Source organism: Triticum aestivum, chromosome 4A, assembly GCF_018294505.1.
Source record: "Triticum aestivum cultivar Chinese Spring chromosome 4A, IWGSC CS RefSeq v2.1, whole genome shotgun sequence".
Taxonomy (NCBI): Eukaryota; Viridiplantae; Streptophyta; class Magnoliopsida; order Poales; family Poaceae; genus Triticum; species Triticum aestivum.
The window spans coordinates 190,101,692-190,121,318 of record NC_057803.1 but is presented as its reverse complement, the minus strand read 5'-3'; the positions used below and the strand labels follow the sequence as shown (position 1 = coordinate 190,121,318).

Here is a 19,627-nt window from a genome sequence, read left to right as displayed (position 1 = left end):
ACATGCATAACAAAAAAAGCGACCTACTGTGACAAACACGTATCATCACGGAAGTTTATTTTTTTGTAGTGGTGGTCGTGTCCTACAGTTAGCGTGTGCTTTGATACCATCTTGTAGCGACCAGACCTCAAACGGTCCGATCTCTATGCATCAGTGTCATCCCTGGATCAGTAATGCTGACACGCACAGTACTTGAAGGATTTATAACAGAGTAGCAATCACACACTTATTATATCGAATGTCTCAAAAGAGAACTTATTACAAAATAATATGGCTTAAGGCCATCTAATAATGATAACAGTGGAAGGCTTGAAAGATAAGTAAGTCCATCAACTCCAACGGCATCACTGAGTATAGAACCATGACCTAAGGCTCCTTACTCGTCGTCTGTAAAGTCTGCAACATGAACGTTGCAGTCCGAAAACGAGTCAGCACATGAAATATGTTGGCAATGTAACATATAGAGAGTAGTGAACAGAAATTGGCTATACTACATGCATATATGGCTGGTGGAAGGCTCTATGGTTACAGTTTTGCATAAAACCAGTTTTTCCCTACTGTAAGGGAATAAATTTTATTTAACTATCAGGGTGGTTGTTAAACATTGAGAGCGTAGACACCCTCTCAATCCCAATTAAACATCATCATTAAAACCCAACAAAATTAATTAAAGTCACATGATGAGATTCACATGATAATCCAAGTACTAGATACTCAAGACGTCCATAACCAGGGACACGGCTAACCATGATTAGTTTATACACTCTGCAGAGGTTTGTGCACGTTTCCCCACAAGACTCGGTCTCCTCCGTTGGGATTCTCGCACTACATGGTGTTTGAGAAATGGATGACCGAGATATAGTCTTTCAGAAGCGCTAGCTAGCACCTTAAGATCGGGTAGACCGTTACACCTACTTTCCCCTACATCTGCTAGTCTACCACTGTAAGAGTTCGCACGACTTAATCAACTATGCTAGAGCCCATAGTAGCTTCTGGCTGCACACGGAAGTTTCTAGTATGAATAATCTCATGATCCATTGAAGCCTAAGTGGCGGTCCATAAAGAAAAACAATAGGCAATCGCTGGAATACCCAGATGCCTCAATCCACTCAGATGTGTATTAAAGTTGCCACCTTAAGTCGAACCAATAATTAACATTCTCACATCTGTCATGGATACACTCAAACCCAATCCACGTCTACAAGCATAGCATGGCATAAACAAACGTAGAAGTAACTCCCAGGGTTTGATAATAAAACAGATAATAGGTACTACCTCGTCTACTTTCCAAAACCCACATATTAATCAGATCCCATTCATGTAATGGCTTGAGGGTTGATCTAATGCAATAAAACTGGGTAGTAAAAGGTATGATCAAAGTGTTACTTGTGTAACGCCCCGATAATCAAGCTACAATAACCTCATCCTAATGTGCCATGTCATCTAGTTTTATTAAGCCAATTTGCCACTTGATGAAAATGAAGTCAAATTCAAATTTTAATTTGCAAGTGAAATTATTTTTCTTCTAACGGTAAAATAAAAATGTCCGTTGGGTTGCAAATATTCACTAAGGAATATTCATGTAGAAACCAACATCCATTTGCCTCACAGATAAATTCCTAGGAAGTTAATAATGGTCCAACAACAATTATTTTAGACTCTTTAAAATAAGAAAATATCTATGCTTTTCTGAATGATGTAAAACCTTGCGTGTGGTCTTAGTTTATTTCATAGCAATTATGTGCCAAGTTACATATATAGCAAAGTTTATTTAGTGGACAAACTAATTGAAATCAATAGCAAAATTGAAAACTGATTGAGAAGGACTATTGGTACTGGGCCCTAGTGCATTAGTGAATTAGGCCCAGACCACACCCCTACTCATCCCCAACCTCCTGCTATAGGGAGGCAGGGGATCGTGGCCGACATCCGACCGGCCATGGCTGCGCCATGGCGCGTGCCGGCCATCCCCCGGTCACGTTGGAGTATAAGGCCAAGCCCCCAACATCCCCGACGAACCCTAGCTCAATTCGTCCTCTCCCTCGCGTCGCTCTCTTCTTCCCAACGCGAACACGACGCCGTCATGGCCATGGCCGCCATCGCCCTCGCGCCCACTGAGCTCCCTGATGCCTAGGAGTTTGTCCTTCTGCTTCGTCTACGTCTCCTACTTCGCCTACAAGGAGCAAATCGACTGGAGCCGCACCAGCACGAGCAGATCGACCTTGACTTCGTCTTCGGCCACCAGAGCTCCGTCGTGTCGATCCACGCCACTGCAGCTCCTAACCTCTCGACGGGCTTCCTTGTGCCTTCACGGTGAGCCCCCGTACGGAACCCCTCTCCCAACGCTTTGTTTGGTCGCCTGTAGCCATCGTTGCCATCACCACCGTAGTCTTCGCCTGCGCCTCCTGCTCGTCGCACCCGGTGCCCGTCCCGCCGTGCCTCACCTCGCCTCGTCGCCTGGCCGTGCCCGTGCGCCAGCTCTACCTGCCGCGCGCCCGCCTCCGCACAGCGCGCGTGCCCACCGCCTTCGGCCGCCCGCGTGCTGCTCCCACTCGCCTCCGGCTGCCACTGTTGCTGCTGCAGAGCTGCTACTGCGCTGCCTGCCACTGCTCAGCTGGCCGCGCCGGCCATGCTTCCCGCCCGCGCCTTGGTCGCCCCGGCCGTGCCCGCAGTCGCTAGCCGGCGACGTCCACGCGCCTCTCGCGCTGATGCTCTGCGTGCTGCTGCACTTTTGCTGCTTCTTTTCTTTCCATCGCTGCTCTGCATGTAGTGCTTGCTACGGTAGATACTACTAGCTAGCTTTCTTATTTTTACAATGACTAACCTTCTAGATTGTCTCTAAACAGTGGCTAACCAACTGCTAACATCAGCAAAAATAATATGAGTAGAAAGTTTGCATGACGAACTCCATTTTATCCCATTGGACCAAATCCCTTGGATGCCTGGATTAAATCATATAAAAATCGCAAAATGCTATGTTCAGATAACAGAATTAACTCCTAACTATGTGTTGTGTGTGCGTGAGTGCGTGTGATGTGTGTGTGTGTGTTCTGCGTGTTCTGTGTGCTTGCAGCTGGCCATGGCCCTGTGTGTTGTGTGTGCCTTGTGCAGCATGGTGTGTGTGCGTCGTGCATGTGGCCGGCTGTGCCCAGTAATGGCCGGCCCTTAGATTAGTACTACTAGTACAAATGCCCGTGCGTTACAACGGGCGAAAATATTTAAAACATAGCATTGTGCAACACCTCTCATATCCAATGTTGGCAAATGTTGGAAATAAAATTACATTGAGCATAGCATTTTGGACCATAAAATTCGGACATGAAGACCGAAGACCTACTTCAGCTCCGCACTTTCATGCGATGAACGAGTAGTCACGTGGAATAGTCTTTAAATCGATCTTACTTATTATTGTTCATAAAAACATGAATATATATTTTTTGAGGTGGTGTTTTTTTTGTAATTTTGAGAACATTTCTAAAAAATGGAATCGTTTTTATGGTGATCAACATTTTTTTGGAAAATTATATTTCATTTGCAATTGTTTTTTGCACTGTTTTTTGGGCTTGGCCTAAGCTGGACCTCGATCGACACTTACACAGACAACATGTACTCTCTTCCCCTTCCCTAAAAAAAATCTCTTCCCCTAAAAAGGACAACACGTACTCTCTGTTACTAAAAAAATCATTTTTTTATGTCTCTAGCTCAATAAATTGATTTAAAACAATGCGTAATATTCAATAATTCACGTTATAAGATTCTGAACCAGAGCATCTCCATAATTTACCTAGGAGGGTCTCTAGCTCAATAAATTGATTTAAAACAATGCATAAATTTTTTTATGTCTCTAGCTCAATAAATTGATTTAAAACAATGCGTAATATTCAATAATTCATGTTATAAGATTCTGAACCAGAGCATCTCCATCTGCTGGGAAGCCTAGCCATAGGCTGCCAAGGAATGGCTGGCCAAACATGTAACTTGAGCGTTCATGTGTGCATGCTACTGAGCTATGCAATTTACCTAGTAAATTAACTAACCACACAGAATTTATCGTTGAGCAGAGTAGAGCTAGCAGCAACAGTCGAGATATGAAAGCGGCGGAACTGGCAGAGCTCCATCTGGACCTCGCCCTTCTCCTTCTGACTTTATTATTACAGTAAACATACCCGTACGTTGCAATGAGAGAAAATCAATAAAAGCATCTATCTAGAATCCCACTCCAAAGAATTATGTAGAGCCAAAGGGGATCCAAACAAAAACCCTCATATGTGCTAATAAATTTTGACAAAACCTATATGTACTAATAACCTTTCCAGACAGTACTAAAAAAGAATTAGGAAATTGTCCCGTTGAATGATGAAAAACAAAAAATGGAAGATAATAGGTTGTTCATATGCACCTGATCTCTCCACCAAAACCAACCATCATCTATCCTTGTCAGCTTCAAGTTCTGTTGTTGTACTGATTCCTCTGCACCACAAACAAACAGTAACCACGATCACCGCAAGGAACTGATAGTGCTAAGGCATGCAACCAGCGACTGATTTGTGATTAGGTCGATGGTTTTACGAGTCGTATGATGCCATTGATGAGTCTGGTGAACAATATGCATGTGAGTCTTCATGATTTTCTTTTAATCTTCGATGCATTGGAGTTTCTTCTGAAGATCTAATGTCCTTCAGAACAATACATAATACAACAACCAAGAGCTAAATAAGTCACAACAGTATCAGGTAGAGTTTTCGAGTTCAATGCACATTGCAAAATGGTTTAGATCAACTTAGCAACCAGCAATTAAGTGGTCAATAATCTCATCTCTACCACGTAATTGACAGGTTTTATCTCCCTGAAAACATCGTTTGAATAAATTGACTTTAGTAAGTATGTTTATTTTTCAAAACCAGCCATGAAAAACATTAATTTTCAGGGGAAGCTTCACTGTCCAAAGAAATTTATCTAGAAATTAATATTTCTCAAGTTCATTCTCTTGTACAGATAGCTACCAGAAAAAAATCCCATCAGAAGTATAATTGAATCTTTATCAATGCAGAAATTGACACCTTCACAAGTAGCTTGGATGCTGTTTCACAATTTTAAAATATAGCACCAATGTGTCCATGTACTTTGCGCCGACTCCCAGCCATCTGTAAGAATCTCAGCAACAGAGACACCTTTGCTAAAGAAAATGTTGTGCGGCCTGGGGATAAGATTGAGTAAAAGTTTCACAATCCACAAATCTTCCTGTCACCTACTTGTTTCTAGTTCTACGATTGGTTAACTCAGTTACCAACGTAGTAGTGTCAGGCTTTCTACTTTACACAATATCAATAAAATTCATCAGAGAGTATCTTTGTACCTACTCTACCATGAAGAAGCTAGTTAATTTAGCAAAAAAGGCAACTGTGGAAAAACACAGTAGTGCTAGTTTCATTGGAATCTGATTCCTTTCCACCATTGTTAGAGTCTACAGTGCATCGGCAAAACTGAAGGGGTTGAAAAGTTCAGAGACAGTGCCCATCAGGTAGCTAACAGGTTATACTTTATTTAGAAAAGAGGATGACACAAGATTCTTAGTTCTGTCGGGAAAGAAAGAGAGAGGAATACCATCTCAGAGTGGTTGGAGCCGCGCCACTCCATGGGTACGGCAGCAACGATGCAATCAATCGGCGTTCGAGAGTCCTCCTTGGCACCATCACCATCCTGGACTCTACTTCTGTGCCCACGGGCCAATGGCGTCTGCTCAGACTCAAGCGTTGTGGGTGTACCGGGCGGGGAGCGGGCGGTGAGGTCCCAGATGGGGGGTGGGAGGAGGCGGCGGGGTGGCACTCGGTAGGCAGCGCGGCCAACGGCGCTGTGGTTGCACGCGAAATCATAGTCAGAACTTTGCATTTGAAGGTACACGCTCAGAGGAACAATTTTTTTCTCGATGCCGAAAGTACCAAATGCCTAAAACTGAAAATCACATCCTGAAACTGAGCATTTTATTGAGAATAGGCAAAAAAAATTAAAGACAACAATACACATAACAGGTGAATGGTGATCTGATTTCAACACAAAATAGTCATGAAGAAATAAAATGGGTGGACAGTGATTTGGTTTCTAAACATAAAACTGATCATGTTTATGCCACACATTAAGCACATAATGTGTGTGTATTTGTAGAATGAATCTTCTACCAACTAAAACTACTCCCAAAGGCAATCTTCAATTTGAACCTTAAGACGTAACACATAAAGCTACAGACTACAATTTAGATGCATAGATTTAGCTCACTCAATTCAGTTTAGAGAGTACGCACACCCAATTCTGGAAAAAAAATAATGCGAGGCCCAATTGTACCGATCCTTACACCTGTGAATCTGTGACCCTCCGCTGCATCAAGCATAAACCATCATGAGATTGATTCCTTAATTGATCTGAAAAGAGCTGCTTGGATCTAGATGAACATGCGCGCTTTGCTGCGCCGGGAATTGTTGTGATGATTTATCAGTTACGTCCTTCACTATTTAGATGTTGGCTTTAGCAATCAAATGAACAAATGCCATCCCTCTACATATCAGAACCAGTAGTAATGGGCATTCTTTAACAATTGTTTGTTCTTCTAAAATTAGAACTGAATAGAATCATACATCTCTTTAAAACTAACCTTACGGACATTACAGGAACTGAAACCAAAGGACAACATGCTGTCATAAAGAGATGCGGTGGAATCAGTTTTTTCAGGGTCAATCAAATGAACAAAACAAACATAAAGCAAACTGCACACTGTAGCATATCATCACCTTATAGTAGCTCTGGCCTTATACAGGAACAAAGTAGAGAGCAGCATGTGGAACCTCTGTACATTTAGTAAAGTAAAATTACCTGAATACCAGTCTTCCTCCAACAGTTCTCAAACTGTAAACTCCATCATACCGCACACCAGATTCAGGAGCATATGAAAAACGCTTCTCTTTGAGGGACCTTTTTAAGTTCGCAAACAAGATGATATAATAACAAATATCAGCTGAATAGTAGATGGCGTCCATATATGCAACAAAATGTATCAATGAAAAACAAATCATGGAAGATAATAATGCACTAAAACAACACATAAATGAAAAGAGCTGCAATATCATTTTGTTTCACTGAAACGACACAAATGGAAATGGAAAACCATTTCATCTACATGAATCAACTTAATTCATCTTCAGGCTTTTCTAGTCAAAAAAATAAAGAAAATACTTCAATGGTAGTTAATGTTTCAATCAATACTTCAAATGGTGAGCAGTTTCAGTCAATGCTACATTATTTTCAGGTGACTACAAAATGATGCACTAATGCGAGCAGTTTTAGTCAATTCTCAAATGGTAGTTACAACTTTAAAAGGAAAAAAATAGGAAAAGAAGATACATATGTCATGAATCCTAACATACGACCTTGCAGTCTCAAGGGCAAATCTGATCACTTTATAAGATTGCAGGCGACCTTTTGTCTCAAGATAACTCGCTAGATCACCCTATTGAGTTAACACGGATCTAGTTATCGGCAATAGAAGACTAATATTTTCCAGGACAATCCAGTAAGATTCTTTCTTATGGTTGCAATAACAAAAAAAACTGTTCATGAAACATATATGCATACTGCTTTCAAAAACCCTATTACATGGAGGAATGCTTTTCTAGATATGGATATGATGAAAAAGGAATACACACATTTGTTCTGTTTGTAAAGTGATCTGGATATGCATAAAGTGACCTGGATATTCAAAAAAATTGTTCACGAAACTTATATGCATACACGCATTTTCTAGATATGAAGAAAAGTATTGTAAAGTGATCTGGATGAGATGCTTTGAATAGAAATCACGTCTTGCAGACTCTCTATTAGGCCAATCACAAGCAATATATTAAAGGAGATGGAATACACATGGCTTAACTTGTCCAGTGTTCCATTTACGTGCACAGAGATTCACAAATCATTTCCAACTCTTCAACATCAGGCTTAACAATAGCAGAAACTTCATATGTTTTCTCGTTAGAGCTAACACACACCCACCTCAGGGCATGCGCCCCTCCATGACCAGCCTCACGAAAGCAGCAGCTGCAGACCTCTCCCAGTGGGCGTTTCATTTCAAATCAAAAGACAGGATCTCACTCCTGGACTGGAAACCAATCCTCCTAGCTCTCTCTGTATAGTTTCCTTGAGGTTGTTGTTCTTAGCTCTCCACTTTGGACGTAACCAGTAAAAAACACTCCCTGTACTCGTGTTACCGGGTACTGTCGCCGCTTGAGGCTTGAGAAATGAAAATTCAGGTGGGGTGCCTTCTCCGCCCCCACTCCCCCATTGTATTGTTAGAACTTGATATAAGAGGAAAGGTGGAATAAAACCTTGAGTAGCTGCAGGTCCATGGCGTCCTTCACATCTCCTTGAAGAAGCCCTTGACGACGACGACCATGGTGGATGGGGAACTCCCATGGCGTGCTCCATCTGCGTCTGTAGCAGAGGATATGAAGAGAAGGTGAGGTCTAGGGGTAGCGGATCCCGGCCAAGAAGGAAGGAGGGACAAACCTGGGGCCGCCGGAGACGCGCCGGCGAAGCACTGCCCGGAACCCTAGCCACGGGGGTGTGGTTGCGAGCGGGCGGTAGAGGCCAGGAGATGAGAATCTGGCCGGAGGGGAGGGAGGCGCGGAGCATGGGGAGCTCGGGGCCGTGCTGTGCGGCGCCAGAGATCGCCGGAAGCGGCCGGCGTGGGCGGCGGCGGCGGTGACTTCGTCGGCAAGAGGGAGAGGAGGCGAGCCCGTGCGTGTGTGGTTGTCTTTTTTTTCTTTACAAAGCTGCTCGGACCGCGTGTTGAATACTCCAAATGCCAGGGTGTTTTGTGCAAAATCGAAACGTTTTCTCATATATCCACTTAAGATAGGACTACGGGTTAAATTCTGACAAATTGAGGGACTTTTTTGCAAAATGCCCGATGACGCATGACCAGAGGCAATCGCTGATTTATTATTATAGGGAAGACTATAATAGGTCTTAATTAGTGCTAAGTTAGTCTAGTAGTAGATGACTTGTAGGCCCTCATTAAATAAATTAGACTTATTTAATTGTTTAGATAAATAGTCTATGACATGTGGGCCACACATGCCCTTTTGACTCGTCAAATTGACTTGGTCAGTTCGGATTAAACTAAATATAATAAATCCAGAAATTTCAGAAAATACTTAAAACTTTGGAAAATCATAGAAAATTAACCGTAACTCCGATGGAAAAACTTTGTACATGAAAGTTGCTCAGAACGACGAGACGAATCTGGATATGCAGCCCGTTCGTCCGCCACACATCCCTAGCATAGCGAACACGCAACTTTCCCCCTCCGGTTCATCCGTCCGAAAACGCGAAACACCGGGAATATTTTCCCGGATGTTTTCCCCCTTCACCGGTACCACCTCGTACCGCGTTGGGGCACACCTGACTTCACGCTTTGTCATGTCATGCATCGTCATGCATTTGTTTACATTATATTTATTGTTTCTTTCCCGTCTTCTCTCGCTAAACACCGAGACCGACGCCGCTGCTACCCAGTACGACTACGGTGTTGACGACCCCTCTCTCTTGCCAGAGCAACCAGGCAAGCCCCCCCTTTGATCACCAGATATCGCCTACTCTTTCTCTCTACTTCTTGCATTAGAGTAGTGTAGCATGATTACTGCTTTCGGTTAATCCTATCCTGATGCATAGCCTGTCCTTGCTACTACTGTTGTTACCTTTACCTGCAATCCTAATGCTTAGTATAGGATGCTAGTTTATCATCAATGGCCCTACCTACTTGTCCGTCTGCCATGCTATACTATCGGGACGTGATCACTCGGGAGGTGATCACGGGTATATACTATATACTTTATACATGATACATGTGGTGACTAAAGTCGGGTCGGCTCGTGGAGCACCCACGAGTGATTCACGGATTGGGGGCTGAAAGGACCTTTGTCCCAACGGCCCTTTGTGTGGATCTTTATGGCGAAGCGACATGGCAGGTTGAGACCACCTAGGAGAGAGGTGGGCATGGCCCTGGTCGGTGTTCGCGGTTATTTTAAGATAACACGTTTAACGAGATCTTGGTATTTGATCTGAGTCTGGCCACTGGCCTATACGCACTAACCATCTACGCGGGGACAGTTATGGGCGCTCGACGTCGTGGTATCAGCCGAAGCCTTCGTGACGTCAGCGACTGAGTGGCACGCGCCGGGTTGGACCGTGTAACGCAACTTCCTTTGTAATGGAGGTTGCTAGTTCTGCTCTCCGGCCGCCCTCGCAACGTGTAGGTGTGCAATGGGCGATGGGCCTAGACCCCTGCACCATAGGATTTAGACCGGCGTGCTGACCTCTCTATTGTGCCTAGGTAGGGCTGTGACGTGTTGATCTTCCGAGGCCGGGCATGACCCAGGAAAGTGTGTCCGGCCAAATGGGATCGAGCGTATTGGGTTATGTGGTGCACCCCTGCAGGGAAGTTAATCTATTCGAATAGTCGTGATCTTCGGTAACAGGACGACTTGGAGTTGTACCTTGACCTTATGACAACTAGAACCGGATACTTAATAAAACACACCCTTCCAAGTGCCAGATACAACCCGGTGGTCGCTCTCTAACAGAGCGACGAGGAGAGGACCGTCGGGTAGGATTATGCTACACGATGCTACTTGGTGAACTTACCATCTACTCTCTTCTACATGCTGCAAGATGGAGGTGGCCAGAAGCGTAGTCTTCGAAAGGACTAGCTATCCCCCTCTTATTCCAGCATTCTGCAGTTCAGTCCACATAGGATACCCATAATCCATTTGATACCAATGCATACATATGTAGTGTAGCTCCTTGCTTGCGAGTACTTTGGATGAGTACTCACGGTTGCTTTGCTCCCTCTTTTCCCCCTTTCTATACTCGATTGTTGCGACCAGACATTGGAGCCCAGGTGCCATATGCCACTATCGATGACGACTACTACTACTCGGGAGGTGCCTACTACTATGTGCAGCCCGTTGACGGCGACCAGGAGTAGTTTAGGAGGATCCCAGGCAGGAGGCCTGCACCTCTTTCGATCTGTATTCCAGTTTGTGCTAGCCTTCTTAAGGCAAACTTGTTTAACTTATGTCTGTTCTCAGATATTGTTGCTTCCGCTCACTCGTCTATGATCGAGCTCTTGTATTCGAGCCTTCGAGACCCCTGGCTTGTAATATGATGCTTGTATGACTTATTTTATTTTTAGAGTTGTGTTGTGATATCTTCTCATGAGTCCCTGATCTTAATTGTACACGTTTGCATGTATGATTAGTGTACGATTGAATCGGGGGCGTCACAAGTTGGTATCAGAGTCGACTGCCTGTAAGAATCCCCCTCGCACACTCCTTGGCCGAAGTCGAGTCTAGACATTACAAAACTTTGTACTAACATGGTTGTCTGCCTTACGGGCCCACGTCCCATTGAGTGGTATTAGGATCTTTTATTCCTCGTCTATACTCTGGGACTCTGATCTCTCTTCTATTCGGGTTAAATGATTTTGCTAACTCTAACATTAGGATCTCGTGATCACTTTCATCCGGAGAGCACCTTACTACCGATGATCGTCTGCTACACCAGAAGATTCCGAGGTTACTCTACGATGTTCTCCCGAGGCACTTGTACCCACCGCCTTTGCAAATTCCCTACCACTGTTATATCCCTATTGATAAACTGCATACACCTTCCATTCTTACATTCAATCCCATTGATCTTGTTATTACAAGATGCCCTGAACTGCTCTCCGTTGTTCCGAGAATCCTTTGAGCTTACTGCCTTGCAGTTCCTTGTCACCTGAATACCCCTACGGATAATTCCTCGCACTTACCGAGTATCCGCTCATCCCTAGTTGATTTATGTATTTCACAAAAGTCTTCAAAATACCATTCGATCTTCCGAAAAGCCTGAGCAGCCTATTGATCTTGAAATTCTTGCTTGCTTGCATTATGGTTAATCCCATAAGTCTCGTAATCTTATTGGCATCCCTTGTCTTTGTTATTTTAAGTCCATTGATTCAATATGTTGAGGATGCTCGCATTCCTCAGTCGAATCCTAGAATTCATCCTTCTAGCTCAGACGTCATTTTAAACATGAGCTGGATCTCGGCCAGTCAAATTGCCATCGATTGTAACCCTAAGGCTATTCCACTTATCCATCCCTAATCAGAGCATTGCTTCTGATCCCTTGTCTTGGAATTCATAATTCCTTTGCATTTGAGCTTTGAGTTAGTCAGTTGTTTCTATAATCTGATCTCCTTGCATTCTTTCTTCCTCTGGTTGAGTACCGATGCTTACATCAGATCCCTTGAGGACCATCGAATCCTTTGTTAGATTTTATCCGGCAACGTCCTTCATATTCAATCACTTGGAAGTTCTTCCTCTGATATATAATGCCATTGGTAAATCCTATTATCTGATTGGCCAACCATGCTCTGCTTTTGAGCTGGAGATATTTACTCTTGAAAGTTGTGGTATATGTTTCTAAGAAGCCTAGAGATTCGAAGTAGCAAGCGGCGCACTCCGGGTACTCTATCGCAAACAAACAAACAAGCATACTATAAGTACTCATCTAATGCACAGGTAAAACTCAAATAAGAGATCTAACCAGAAGGTTCAACTTAAGAACTCCGGTTTGCAAAAGAAACAAATCGAACGAAACAACGAAAGTCAAACGGTGGAAGAAAACAAGCTTCCATTACTAATCTGGACCTAAGTCAAATTTTACAGACGCAAAAACTTGTTTGAGTTGGTCAAACGGAAAGAGGGTTTCGAGACGAAGCTCTAGGCGCTTGAATCGCCTAATTCCGATAAACAAGCGAAAAGTTAAACTAAAACAAAAATCGGATCAGAAATTATGATTAGAAATAATCATGGAAAATCCGAGGAAAAAAATTGACGAACAAATTAATGAACGAACGTTCATTATCTGAAACTAAACGGTGAACTCGTCCGTAAAAACGAACGAACAACCAAACGCTCGCTAAATAAAAGAACCGATAAAACCGATCTAATAAAAATAAAAAAACCTAGGGTTTTCAAGGAAAAACTGGATCGGTTTTCTCCGGAAAACCGGCGGCGAATGGCGCGGCTACCTCGTCGGACTCCGGCGGCTCGGGGCTCCGGCGGGGCGGGGCAGCGTCGTCGGCGTCGGCGTCGGCGGCGGCGGGCGCGGCAAGTGGCTGCTGTGGCGGCGAGCGGCGGCTGCGGGAGGCGGGGCGGGGCGAGGTGGCGGGGCGGGGTGGCGGCTGGTATTTATGAGAGGGGGGGCGGCGCGGCTTGGGGAAGGGGCCGTCTCGGGAGGCGGCGGCTTCGCTCGGGACTCCGGTCCTGAGCAGGTGCGGGGAATGGCGGCAGCACGGGCTTGGCCCGGCTCGGCTGGGCCTTCGGCCCAGTCAGGCGCACGAACAATTTTTTTTAAAACAATTCCGCCGAAACTAAGAAGAAATCTAGAAAATAAAATAAAATTCTAAAAATGCCAAAATAAATTTTCACCACCTAAATAAATTATTTAGAACGAGATGAACATTTTGTTGGCCCTCAAATGCAGTTTTGAAAAACGTGCAATTTTTCCTAAATTCAAATAAAACTAGCCAAAACTCCGAAATAAAATCTTGTTTGATTTTTTTATTAAATCCTCAATATTTCTTTATTTTGGGAAAGTCATTTTATTCCCTCTCTCATATTTCTATAATAGAAATAATTGAAGATAAAATAAATAAAATGAAATGATCCTATCTTCAAAATTTGAGAAAACGCAAATATGAAAATAACGAAACCCCCAACTCTCTCCGTGGGTCCTTGAGTTGCGTAGAATTTCTGGATCAGGCCAAAAGAAAATAAAATATGATATGCAGTGATGATCTAATGTATAACATTCCAAATTGAAAATTTGGGATGTTACAAGATCAATCTAGTAGGCCAAACTAAACCGATAATTTGAAGAGACTTGCAAAGATATCAAATCATGCATATAAGAATTTAGAGAAGAATGAAATAATATTCATAGATAATCAAGTTCATTAACCCACAATTCATCGGATCTCAGCAAACACACCGCAAAAAGAGTTACATCGAATAGATCTCCAAGAAGATCGAGGAGAACTTTGTATTGAGATCCAAAGAGAGAGAAGAAGCCATCTAGCTAATAACTATGGACCCGAAGGTCTGTGGTAAACTACTCACACATCATCGGAGAGGCTATGGTGCTGATGTAGAAGCCCTCCGTGATCGAATCCACCTCCGGTAGATCGCCGGAAAAGGCCCCAAGATGGGATCTCACGGGTACAGAAGGTTGCGGCAATGGAAAAGGTGTTTCGTGGCTCTCCCCAAAGGTTTCAGGGTATAAGAGTATATATAGGCGAAAGAAGTAGGTCGGTGGAGCTGCGAGGGGCCCACGAGGATGGGGGCGCACCCTCCTACCTCGTGGCTTCCTCGCTGCTTTCTTGACGTCCACTCCAAGTCTCTTGGATTGTGTTTGTTCCAAAAATGATCCTCGCGAAGGTTTCATTCCGTTTGATATTCCTTTTCTGTGAAATACTGAAATAGGCAAAAAAAGCAGCAATTTGCACCGGGCTTTCGGTTAATAGGTTAGTCCCAAAAATAATATAAAAATGTATAATAAAGCCCATTAAACATCCAAAACAGGTAATATAATAGCATGAAACAATCAAAAATTATAGATACGTTGGAGACGTATCAGCAGCCTATTTCGATCGTGGATTTAGTTTCTTATGTTCAAGCTGAGGGCGAGTCAACGACCAGCTGGGTGCGCCGGATCTCGACTATCATACATTCTTCAGATAATATCAACGTCGGCTCAGCGGTACTAATGTTGGAGAAAAATTGCTGTTTCATTCCACTCAAGCAGAAGCTTGGACGGCTCAAGCGTCATTGCGGCGATATGGGGGAGCTCATGGCAGCTCTCGTCAAGTATGCCGACTCTGATAGTACCAAGGAGCCCGACTCTGATGATGAAAGATCGGGAAAGGGAAAGAAGAGTGGCGACATGAGGGGACAATAGTACAACCCAACCGGTCAGGGCAGCAACGGTAAGTGAAAGGCTGACGATTTTGTGGATAACACCGGTGCACGGAATTATAACCAGCATCGGCGAGACCGGCTCAAGGGAAGAAATTTGACCTTGAGGCAATGTTGAACCAGCCATGTTCAACACACGGAACAGGTCAGAAGCTAGCTACCCATATGTGGAAAGATTGCAGCATAATGAGACACTTCAGGGAGTCCATCCAGCACAACCATGGGCCGAACGGCGGTTCAGGGTCCGGCTCTCACGGTCCTAGTCATGGCGGCGGTGATTCAAGTTCCAGGTTTCTAGGCAAAGGCAATTAGGGCGGCTACAACCAGCAGAATAGTCAGGGAAATCATCAGCAGCAACAGTCTGGGTATCAGAGCAACCCGAAGCCATTGAATAGTGGACATTATCATGTCTTCACCACCAGTTTATGTAAGTGGGATCATAAGCTTCATAAGAGGACGGTGAGTGATATTGAGCCGGCGCTGCCACGTTATTTACGGTGGTCAGAGCAGCCTATTGTATGGAGTCGTGAGGATCATCCGCCCCGGGTTGATAATCCGGTTCACTTGGCTTTGGTGGTGGCGCCTCAGGTTGGGGGCTATAAATTTACTAAGGCACTCATGGATGGAGGCATCATCATTAATATACTTTATTATGAAACCTTCCGTCGCATGGGGCTGACTGACAAAAATCTTAAACCGTCAAACACCGTATTCCATGGTGTGGTGCCGGGTAAGTCAGCATATCCAGTGGGTAAGGTATCTTTGGAAGTTGCCTTTGGAGATGAGCATGAATCCAGATCTAAGATTCTCACCTTTGAAGGGGTCAAGATCAAGATCCCTTATCATGCTATGTTCGGGCGGCCGGCTTATGCCAAGTTCATGGCGAGGCCTTGTTATGTTTACTTGCATCTTAAGATGTCGGGTTACAAGGGCACCATCACGGTGCATGGGAGTCGGAAGATGGCCTTGGAGTGTGAAGAAGGTGACACTGCTTATGCTGAATCAATTTGTGCAACGGAGGAGCTAAAATTTTACAAGGATAATGTTGACCCGGCGGACATGACGTCCTTAAAAAAGCCAACCAAAGAACATGATCCTTCATTAAAGTTTAAATCAGCAAATGACACTAAGTTGGTTGATTTTGTCCCTGGCGACTCATCTAAGAAATTTAGCATTTGTGCCAATCTGGATCCAAAATAGAAAAGCACGCTCATCGAGTTCATGCGTGAGAACCGGGACATCTTTGCATGGAAGCCTTCAGACATGCCGGGTGTACCGAGGGAGCTCGCTAAGCACATTCTTAATATTGATCCGAAATTTAAGCCGGTCAAGCAATTCCTCCATCGTTTTAACGTGGAGAGGCGGAAGGCCATTGGTGAAGAAGTGGCCCGGCTCTTAGCGGCCGGGTTCATTGTTGAAGTTTTTCATCCTGAGTGGTTGGCTAATCCAGTGTTGTTGCTTAAGAAGAATGGTACTTGGCGAATGTGTGTGGACTACACGGACTTAAACAAAGCTTGTCCAGCTGATCCGTTTGCTCTCCCTCGTATTGATCAAATCATTGATGCTACGGCGGGTTGTGAGCATTTGAGTTTTTTGGATGCTTACTCTAGGTATCATCAGATCAAGATGGCAGTTAAGGACCAGGAGAAGACAACTTTTATTACTCCGTTTGGAGCCTTCTGCTATGTGTCTATGCCTTTTGGGCTTAAGAGTGCCCAGGCAACTTACCAGCACTGCGTGCAGAAGTGCCTTCACAATCAAATCGGGCGTAATGTTTATGCTTACGTAGACGACACTATGGTGAAATCAAGGAAGAAGGAGACCTTGGTTGATGATTTAAAGGAGACATTTGACAATCTTCGGGTTTACAAAATGATGCTTAACCCGGCCAAGTGTGTCTTTGGGGTACCAGCAGGTAAGCTTTTGGGTTTTCTGGTCTCTAACAGGGGTATTGAAGCTAACCCGGAGAAGATCAAGGCTATCACTTCCTTGGCTAAACCAGCATGTGTCAATGATGTTCATCGCTGGCGGGTCGGATTGCGGCCTTAAGCCGGTTCATAAGCCGGTTAGGTGAGAAAGCTATCCCTCTTTACCAGATGATGAAGAAAACATACCACTTTGTTCGGAGTGTTGCTTCTAATCAAGCGTTTGAGGATCTGAAGAAACAGTTGGTTGAGTCACCGGTTCTTGCTGCTCCCATTGATAAAGAGCCCTTGCTGTTATATGTGGCTGCCAATAGCTGAGCTGTTAGCGTTGCTATTGTGGTGGAGAGGAAGGAAATAGGCAAGGAGTATCCGGTGCAACGGCCGGTTTACTACATCAGTGAGGTGCTTATTGAGTCCAAGCAGAGGTATCCGCACTGGCAAAAGTTGGTGTACGGGGTCTTCATGGAAAGCCGGAAGCTTAAGCAATATTTTTTGGGTCATCCCATTACTGTGGTTAGCTCTGCTCCTTTGGGAGACATCATCCAAAACAGAGAAGCTACAGGTCGAGTTGCCAAGTGGGCCATTGAGCTTGGACCCCATGGTTTGAAGTATGTGCCTCGTACAGCCATCAAATCCCAAGCACTCATGGATTTTATTAATTATTGGACAGAGTTGCATACACCTGAGGAAAAGCCGGATAACACTTATTGGACTATCCACTTTGATGGATCCAGGCAGTTGGAAGGCTCAGGGGCTGGAGTTGTCTTGACTTCCCCGCGAGGTGATAAGTTTTCTTACGTTCTCCTGTTAATGTTCCCCTGCACTAACAATGCAGCTGGGTATGAAGCCTTGCTCCACGGTCTTCGGATGGATAAGGAGATGACTCTAAGCTGGGTGAGATGCTTTGGCGACTCAGATCTGGTAGCTTAACAAGTTTCTAGCACTTGGGATTCTAAGGATCCACTCATGGCGGCTTATCGTCAAGAGGTTGACACTATTGCGGGTCACTTCAAGGGTTACCAAGTTGAGCATATTGATTGCAGGAAGAACGAGACGGCTGACACTTTAAGACGGTTAGGGTCTCAACATAAGCCGGTGCCACCTAACACCTTCCTGGATATTTTGCTTAGCCCTTTTGTCAAGTTGCCCACAAAGGAGGATCTTGCTGTTCCTGACCTGGAAGCACAATTGGTGGCGGCTCTTCATGCTATTCCTGATTGGATAGTGATATATTTGGCTTACATGACCCGGGGCGAGTTACCTGAGGATGAGATTTTAGCCAGGAAGATAACCCGGCGATCTAAGTCAATGACGATTGTTAATGGGGAGTTGCACCATCGCAGTGTTACAGGGGCGTTTCAACATTGTGTTTCTCCTGAAGAAGGTTGTAAGATTCTGCAAGAGATTCATGAAGGAGACTGTGGTCATCACGCCGGCTATAAATCTCTCGTCGCCAAGGCTTTTCATCATGGTTGTTATTGGTTGACGGCTCATGCTGACACTGAGGATTTGGTCAGCAGATGTGACGGTTGTCAGAAATTTTCATGATGAGCTCATGTTCCGGCTCAAGTGTTGAGGATGATTCCAATTACTTGGCCATTTGCGACTTGGGGGCTTGATATGGTTGGGCCTTTTAAGAGGTCCCTAGATAAAAAGACCCACCTTTTGGTGGCAGTTGACAAGTTCACTAAGTGGGTTGAAGCAGAGCCAGTTAGCAAGTGTGATGTCGCAACGACGGTTAAATTCATTAAAAAGGTGATTTTCCGTTTTGGCTTTCCGCACAGCATTATAACAAATAATGGCACTAATTTGTCTGAAGGTGCTATGAAAGAATTTTGTCAACGAGAGCATATTCGACTTGATGTCTCCTCTGTGGCTCACCCCCAATCCAATGGTCAAGCGGAACGGGCTAATCAAGAAATTCTGCAAGGCATCAAGCCCCGACATATGGTTCCTTTGCAAAGAGTTACCCTCAGTGTTATGGAGTATCAATACAACCCCTAACAGTTCTACGGGTTACACACCTTTCTTCATGGTTTATGTAGCAGAGGCGGTTCTCCCAAGTGACATCCGTCATGATTCACCCTGGGTGGCGGCTTACGTTGAAGCTGACAATGAAAAGGCACGTCAAGACGCACTTGACCTGTTAGATGAGGAGCGTGATCTTGCGGCGGCTCGTTCGGCGATTTACTAGCAAGATCTACGTTGTTATCACAGCCACCGGGTCAAAACCAGAACCTTTCAAGAAGAAGATTTGGTGCTTCGGCTCATCCAGGATCAAACGGATATGCATAAACTATCACCACCTTGGGAAGGATCTTTCGTGGTCAGCAAGAATCTGCATAATGGGTCATACTACCTTATCGATGTTCGAGACCACAAGGACTCACGCACATCGGAGGAGGAGACCCGTCGGCCGTGGAACATTGCTTATCTTCGGCCCTAGTATACTTGAGCCACCGGCTCTCATGATGTACATAATCTGATGGTGTATATATTATAAACAGTATAATAAAGCCGGCATCCCTGATTCAGGGCCTTTGTCGTTTCACTTCTTCAAAGCTGAGTCTTTATCATATTCTTACATGTTCATTTAAGAGGCTTGACGCCCAAACTACAGGGGCCAAAGAGAGTTGG

The 19,627-nt window shown here is 44.4% G+C and overlaps 1 protein-coding gene across 3 annotated transcripts; it reads right to left on the bottom strand.

Moving 5' to 3' along the window:
* Positions 1–373: 373 nt before the first annotated feature.
* Positions 374–8,832, bottom strand: LOC123085804 (uncharacterized). Of its 3 annotated transcripts, XR_006439919.1 has the most exons (5): positions 8,551–8,832; positions 8,370–8,475; positions 5,605–6,963; positions 4,400–4,470; positions 374–396 (listed from the first exon to the last, which is right to left on the bottom strand). XR_006439919.1 is itself a non-coding variant. In XM_044507515.1 (4 exons), the coding sequence occupies exons 1-4, from the start codon at positions 7,116–7,118 to the stop codon at positions 5,086–5,088; spliced, it is 687 nt and encodes a 228-aa protein (XP_044363450.1). In that variant the 5' UTR covers positions 7,119–7,995; the 3' UTR covers positions 4,686–5,085. The 3 variants fall into 3 exon arrangements, 1 of the variants encoding a protein (XP_044363450.1); XR_006439918.1 differs by lacking the exon at positions 374–396 and having other exon boundaries at positions 2,095–4,470; XM_044507515.1 differs by lacking the exons at positions 374–396; positions 4,400–4,470; positions 8,370–8,475; positions 8,551–8,832 and adding an exon at positions 4,686–5,197 and having other exon boundaries at positions 5,605–5,851; positions 6,299–6,372; positions 6,865–7,995.
* Positions 8,833–19,627: the final 10,795 nt, after the last annotated feature.

Coding starts and splice junctions, on each gene's coding strand:
- LOC123085804 (XM_044507515.1), bottom strand. CDS start 7,118: ATGATATTGCAGCTCTTTTCATTTATGTGTTGTTTTAGTGCATTATTA. Junction 6,373..6,864: donor GGAGGAAGACTGGTATTCAG/GTAATTTTACTT, acceptor TGCTTGATGCAG/CGGAGGGTCACAGATTCACA. Junction 5,198..5,604: donor GCTCCAACCACTCTGAGATG/GTATTCCTCTCT, acceptor TCTTATCCCCAG/GCCGCACAACATTTTCTTTA.